The following is a 7,869-nucleotide window of genomic DNA, read 5'->3' on the forward strand; positions in this document are numbered from 1 at the left end:
CAACAAGAATTTTCATGTCATATTTCTTTAGTTTTTGCACCAAATGGTAGCTAGAATGGAGATCAGTTTGGGATGAGCTGGGGGCTGAGGGGTCTGAAGGAGGGTCCTTGGGCAATTTGTGGTGATATTCATGTCTGTAGGTTCCCATCTGACAAAAGGAACTGTATTAGGAGGTCCTCAGCAATGACAGAATTCTCAGATTTCATTGACGACATGGAGCTGATGATTTACAACTTGAAGGTGGCTCAAATACATGGTTTAAAGGAGATAATCTTAATACTCTGTCAAAAGTAGAGAAAATCTTGTTTTCATTAGAGTGGGATGTGCTTTCTCGTAAATATCAAGCAAGCTGTCCTACAAAGGCTGATCTCTGATCAGGTACCTATTACACTTCTGTGTGGCACCTGAGAGCTTCCAAAATCGTATTCTAAGTTTGAAAATTGGTGGTTTACTACAAAAGGTTTTGTGGATAGAGTCAGAAGTTGGTGGAATCCTTTGAGTTCATTGAGAGGGCTGATTTATCTTAGCTTGCATTCTCAAAGTCCTCAAAGGAAAGCTTAAAGATTGGAGCAGGAGTGAACAGGGAAATCTGAAGCTCCCAAAGTCGAAATTGCTTAATCAAATAACAGATATGGGCTCCTTATTAGAGACAGGGCTTTGTCAGAAGAGGAATCTTCAAAAAAGGTAGAAATATATTTGACACTGGAAGTAGTTCTCAAGAATGAGGAGAGTGCATGGAGATAGAGATCAAGGGCGTTGTGGCTAAACGAATGTGATTAAAAAACAGAGTTTTTTCATCAAATTGCTAATGTCCACAGGAGATGCAACCATATTGATTAACAAGTAGTACAAGGGGAACCTAAAGTGGAACCAACAAGAACAAAAGAAGAGATTATTAAATTCTACGAAAAGTTAAACACAGAGACAGCAGAATGGAGACCTGCAGGAAACATTTACAACTGCCCTATAACAACATCAGAAGCAGAGAAGGAGGCCTTACAAGAAAATTTTGATGAACAGGAAGTGTATAATTGCCTTAAGATGTGTGTTGCAGACAAAGCACCAGGCCTTGATTGTTATACAATGGTTTTTTTCAGTGTTCGGAGGTATTGAAGCAAGACTTTTATGGAGGCTCCGCACAATTTACATGCCCAGGAAATGTTTGAAAAAAGTTTCAATGCTACTTATATAGCCTTGATTCAAAAAAAAAGAAAAAGAAAAAAGAAAGGGGCCAAGGAGCTAACAGATTTCAAACCAATAAGCCTAATAGGAAGCTTCTACAAACTGATTTCAAAGGTTTTGGCAACATGACTGGGAAGGGTGGTGGACACTTTGGTCGACTCTCAATAGATGCCTTTCATTAGCGGAAGATGAATAGTGGACTCTGTGCTGATAGCTAATGAAGTTGTAGACTCGAGAATCTCACAAAGCAGGCCTGGTATACTATGTAAACTTAACATTGCGAAAGCCTATGACCATGTCAATTGAGATATCTTAAGAAAATCCTAAGACAAAATGGGTTTTTGGTGAAAAGTGGATTTAATTGGGTGAAGTTTTGCATCTTTACAGTGAAATTCTCCATTCTCATCAATGAGGCGCCTGGATGTTTTTTCAATGCTCATAGAGGATTAGACTAAGGAACCCTCTATCCCCTTCTCTATTCATCTTGGCAAGCGTACTTTGAGAAAATTGCCATGTTTCCCCTTGGCTCCATTTAGAGAAAGGGGTATATTCGAATAACAGACTAACAACGAGGGCAAATTTGTTCAAAAAGTTTAACAAAGGTTAAATGTCAACTATTTCTGGAATTGGAGGGGTAAATTTCAATGTAATTAAAGGCGTGCATTAGCCCTGAAGCAAGGTTCAAAACTTGTTGAGTGCTTTGCCTCGTTTAATGTGAACTTTAATGTCATCATCAAGGTTCTAAGGCATACTTTCTCTCGTCAATTAGCCGCTTCTGAAGAGGCGACACTGAACAATTGATATTTCACTTTGTTGTAATTGTTTTTTTCAATTTTTTTGTTCATATATTTATTATTCATGCTTAAAATTATTAGTCTTGGACGAAATGTATGTACTTTTATTTTTTCTCTCGTTGTGCCTTTTTTAATTAGAGCCCATGCTCTATTTGCGCTTAAAACCTCAATGGACCTTAGAGCCTTTTTTGCTCTTTGCTTTTGATAACACTGGTAAATTGGACCCTTTTCCTTACATTTTTCTTTTGATAAGTCCTAGCGACAGTATTTGTAGAGGACGGGTCGTGATAAACTGCTTTCCTCTGGAGGTGCTAAACTGGCAACTCCAACTGTATAAAAAACTTAAGAAGCATTGGTAAACGATGATATCTCTTGTTTCCAAAGTAAAGACACTATTTTATTTTAATGTAAAGACATTGGTAAGAGAACACACAAACTTTTTCTAATAATGACTACTTTGTTGTGTACTGTTTCTCCTATGACTTCTAGTTTAAAAACTATAGTTTTAAGCTCATGTTGCTATAACTTTTATTGGTTCCTTGATCTCCACGTGTTTCTCACCACTTTATGCTTCTTCAAGGTTTCTATTCCATATGGAAGTCCTACAGAATTTACGATCTTTGATAGTCGGGGAGCTGAGCATATTTTGAAGGCTGAGAATGATCAAGGAGACATTAGCTGGTAAGATCTCCCCCCTGAAAAAATGGAATAAATTAAGAAAAAAACTGTTTTCTTATTTTCCATAGTTATGAGCAAACTCAAGGCGTTTTACCCAAAAATAAATAAAAATAGAAGATTAAATGGTTCTACCATATGCTTCTGGGAGTCTTCCAATTCAGATGGAGCAATACATAGTAGATTCTTTGCTTTCTTCCTTATCTGTTATCATTTCTTATGTTCTGCTTTGGTTAAGAGGCATTCATGTCACGTCATTATTTCATGTCGAAATTTTACCTTTTCGATGTTGTACTCTCTTCTTCTGCATGTGACCATCTGACAATGTGGTTCAAGTGATCATACAAATTAATTTCTCTATTTATGTGACATGTGACTTTGTTTTGCAGTTCAAGGGATACAATAGTCCTTACCATGAGATTATTTATTATACGGGTATGACTTCTACAATCTGAAAGTTATTGTTGTGATATGAATGATACATGGTATTCTTTCTCTATTCTCTGAGGTTCAGTTGAAGTTTACAGGCTCCCTGAATGTTGCAACATAGTGCATTTGTGGTCTAGATCTGTACTTGGTCATGGTTCAGATCATGTATTTTTTATTTCATTGTTTTAGCGAGAACTGGGTTAGCGTCTGATACATGCATTCCCACGTGTGAATTTGTATGTCTTGTAAAAACTGTAGATTTTTGAGCTCTTTCAGCTAAATCTGTGCTTTATTCCTTTTTATTCTATTGCCATTTTCATCATGGTTCCGATCATGTAATTTTATCTATCTGCCTTAGCATGAAAATCGGCTAGCATCTGGTATATGCATTTTCACACATGAATTAGTATGTTTTAGTTGGTAAACCGTGTGTTGCTCTATGGGTACCCATCTTGATGCTGAATTTATATTAGTCACAATGCCTTTATTTGTCAAAAGGAAACTGTTTTTCTGCACAAAAGGCCATCTCTTGAATACAGTAGCTCTCTTGATCAATCATCCAATATCGTTCATGTGTTAGATTCTTTTATGATCTATTGTTATTTTTTGTGGATCGACATATTTTCTCGACATTGGAACCTGATGCCGCTTCGTCATGGCCTTGCAGCTATATCTTGTACATCATTTCAATAGGTATACATAGGTTACGGGCGAGTTGAGATACGCCAGGTCTTGAGTGACCATATGCTTATTATGAATGTCATTTAAAACTTTATGGATATGGATTAATGGTTTTGGGAATTTGTGATGAAATTTCTAGAGAACTTTTTTTTTTTTTTTTCCTCGTAGCTGAGTCAGAAAATCTCTTGAATTGCTAGTTAATTTTCATGGTGTCCAATCGGTGCTAAGATTTTGATGTAAATAGGACTGATCGCTGTTTTGAACTCCCAATTCTCCTTTGTTGCAGGCTGGTGAGAAGAAAAAAGGGAGGAGGAGGGGTTTGTTTTTCAACAAGTGAAAAAACTAGTCAACCTTCCAAGACATATTTATTAGTGCACTTGTATTCTTTTGTGAGTAGTTGAGCTTTTAGATCTGTATTTATTTTGCTTTTTTGGTTACCAGTTCTGTTATATATATTGTAAGTTCGTTCAGGTTATCATTGGCCTCAATTACTTTTTGTTAAAATTTATTTAGTTCCTTTTTATTTTACAAGAAAAGAAAAGTGGGGAGTCTCATCAGAATAAGATAGTAGAAATTGCATCATTAAAAAAGGGAACTCAGAGAAAGGGAAGTGGAGGGGAATTAGTTAAATGGTCTCTCGTAAATCTCAATCATAAGAATGTGATTAAAAAGGAGAACTGAACAACAAATCATTGCAAGAATGCTTTGCTCGAGTCGATAGTAATTTATTAGTCTCTTTTTGCTACTTTGCCATTCACACAAATTCTCGACATTTAAAAATTTAATTAAGCTTCGAGCTTCTTAATTTTTTTCCCTGACGTTCGTTTGGGAACAAATTTATTCCAAAATGTACAACCTGTGCAATCTTGACTAAAATCAATGCGCACGATAAACCATATATTCAATTACACATGTATTATTAAAAACTTTTCAAGTTAACTATACATTTGCATATATATATATATATATGCATGTCCTAACTTTCTGAGAAAGGGACATCTCAATATTACACTCGGTTCGTGTTAACGCCTGAACAATGTATGAAAGAAGAGAGACATCTTAAGATGTTTAGTAGCCTTCTATAAATATGTAGGATGAATATAAAGTATGTGGATATATACTAATTGTTGAACACATTTGACACGAAAAAAAGAGTGATGGGCCAATAGCCGAGAGTGTGCCAAGCTCCTTGAAGACTTGGGTTCAAATTTCTTATTTTGCCCTTTTACAATTCTCTTTTGGCATAATACGTAAATATGATAATACATAAATATGCCCTTTTAACTTGGCATCAAATTACATCTATGATCTTCAATTTTGGGTGTGCATGAGTAGACACTTAAAACTTGTATAAAGTTGAACAAGTAGACACACGTCCTGTGTGACATAATACACGTAGGACGCCATGTAGGACAAGAATTAACCACATAGGATGTGTTTATTTGTTCAATTTTATAAAAGTTTAAGTGCCTATTTGTGCACACCCAAAATTGAAGGTCATAATGTGATCTGTGGCCAAATTAAAGGACATGTTTATGCATTGTGCCTTCTCTTTTTGTTGTTAAAAGACCAAAACGAATTTCTTCTATTGTTAAACGAAGAAATGTTCTGATCTTTATACTAATCAGAACAAGCTAAGGACATCATTTAGTGGACTTTATCCCATTGGATTAAAAGATAGTTACTAATTTATTTCCTTTTCTTTCTTTTTCGCCCACCTATCTATATCTATAATCTATAATCTATAATCTATATCTATATCTATATCTATAATCTATAATATATTAAAATTGTAAAGACCCTTAAAAAAGTGATTTAAATTTTTTGCCCTTCATTAAAAGACTCCGCAATAGACAAAATCATCTTCTCACGCTTTTCATCTAATTTTATTTAATTAACTTTATAATATTAAGTATAATATTAAAAGATTAAAAAGTCCTAAACTATATGGTAAAAGGAAAATATATAGCCAATTAATTTTTATAGATTTTCTTTCCTTGTGTAAGTAAAAAAAGAGTCCTAAGATGTATGGTAATAAATAAAGAATCTTAAAAAACCCTATAAATATAGTGTAACGGAATAGGAGAGCATTAAGAAAATTGGTCCATCAAGTAAATAATGGTATCTTAAAAAATCCTATAAATATAGGAGAGCGTTAAGAAAATTGGTCGAGTAAATAATGGTATCATTGTTGCAAGGTTGTTGGCTTCTCTCTTCAAGGTACCAACTCCAATTGAGATTATGAGTTGAATTTATGATCTTCGTGTTTTATTTGCTTCGCTTGACTTATGTATGCTTCCTTTCTGTTTTATGTTTCTTTCTTTTCATCATGGCTTACTTTAAATTTTGTTTAAAGAAAAATCAGAAGCGAGATAAAAAAACTACAGAAAATTAAGGACAACGAGACAAAGAGGAGAGTTATTCTTAACATTTAGAATTAAATATAAATATATTTAATCATTATCTCTATTTATTAAAAATAAGATAAACAAATTGTGTCTTAAAATACTACTATAATAATCTAATGAATTTCAACATTTTACTATAAAAATAAGAAAGAGATATATTTTTGGACACCAATTTTGTAATGATTAACCAAATTATTTATATTTATATTTAATCTTATAAAAAGTAAGAAGATTTTTGTAAAGTAAAAAGATGATAGGTCAAAAGGCATGTACATATAAAGTTTACGTAGGATACAAATTATCTTATTACCATCATCATTAAATTATATGACTATTTGAGATATACAATTAACAATATGTTAGGCTCAAATAATATAATTTTGGAGAAGATGAATATATTATTATTATTATTATTTATTTTATCATCATTAATTTATTTATATAAAATATATTGTGCTAATTAATTCCACGTAAGTGGACCGTCGAATAACTTCAATAATTGAAAGGTAAATTTTTCAATCACAGTAGTCTGTTAAGTTAGGCAAGATATATTTCGTTATTACACTAGCCAAACATAATTGTGTTGACCATTTTCAAGCACTTAATTGTTTTAGTTTGATATTTACTTATAGCTTAAATTTATATTATTTAATAATTCTCACGTTAGTTTTGAAGTACGAGGCACTCACATTTAAAATTCTTAAAAATTATGGTAAAAGTATAGAAGAATTAATAACTAAGAAATCTTAAAATATTTACTAAAAGGAAAATATAATTTAAAACTTAAGAGTTTTTAAAATATTTGATGAGAGTTCTAAAGTTTCTTTCATAAACATATATGTATTTTTAAAATTTTTTAAGTTGGTTAGTTTTCTTCCTTAAAGAAGAAAGGGGCACGAGAGCATCATAAAGGAAATATTATTTGTACGTTTAAAGTCTTATTTAATATGAAATTGTGTGTTTATTTAGAAGTCTAATTATGGTTGATATAAGAAAACTTTTCAACTTATAACAAATAAATTTGGAGGATCACATTTATGGTAACTTTATTTAAATGAGAAAATAAATTATAAAAACAATAAATTATGGACTTATGCTATATGGTGAGGATTAATTAATTAGTAAAAGCTTGTTTGCTAGATGAAAAGTTTACGGTTTGTGATATAATTGAATTAAGAAAAGGTAACTATAAATGTATGAAAGAAAAAGATAAAGAAAACAAAATATAAAACTCTTATTCCTGTTGTTGTAGTTTATTTATTTTTTGTAAATAATTTATGGAGAAAAATAAAATTTACTACACGACTCCTTATCTTAATAACATGCTTAAATTAAGAGATGAACAAGAGTATACTAAAAACAAAGAGGAGGTGATGAAGATCATTCTATTTACAGTATATAGGAAGAAGAATTAATATTAAAACCCTATCATTTTGCTCTACAACAATAACTTTATCCATCGATAATCATATTTATCATCTAAAATTGATGTCGGGGTCATTCAAAATTTAAGCAAGATCAATCAATTTTTTGGGCTTCTTTAAAATTTCAAAATGTGAAGTTTTGAAGGTGTACTTTCATATTAATGTTGTGTATGTATAATTACTGATATTTATTCAACTGAAGATGCATGATATCCATGTCTAAATGTGATAGAGGAAGCAAGAGGAGAATGATGGAAAGAGAGCGTTACGCATGTT

At 32.1% G+C, this 7,869-nt stretch overlaps 1 protein-coding gene across 12 annotated transcripts in view; it reads left to right on the plus strand.

Moving 5' to 3' along the window:
• Positions 1 to 4,249, plus strand: part of LOC107852625 — a 50,030-nt gene extending 45,781 nt beyond the window's left edge. For 11 of the 12 annotated variants that reach the window (XR_001669506.2, XM_016697654.2, XM_047406526.1 and 8 more), the window contains 3 exons: positions 2,557 to 2,657; positions 3,041 to 3,086; positions 4,048 to 4,249. Coding sequence is in view for 11 of the 12 variants with exons in the window: in XM_016697654.2 (XP_016553140.2) it covers positions 2,557 to 2,657; positions 3,041 to 3,086; positions 4,048 to 4,098 (198 nt within the window). In the remaining variant the exon portion in view is untranslated. Of the gene's footprint in view, positions 1 to 2,556; positions 2,658 to 3,040; positions 3,093 to 4,047 lie in introns of those variants that run through there. The other variant, XM_047406528.1, reaches the window with a different exon arrangement.
• Positions 4,250 to 7,869: the final 3,620 nt, after the last annotated feature.

This window comes from Capsicum annuum, chromosome 2 (genome assembly GCF_002878395.1).
Source record: "Capsicum annuum cultivar UCD-10X-F1 chromosome 2, UCD10Xv1.1, whole genome shotgun sequence".
NCBI classification, from domain to species: domain Eukaryota; kingdom Viridiplantae; phylum Streptophyta; class Magnoliopsida; order Solanales; family Solanaceae; genus Capsicum; species Capsicum annuum.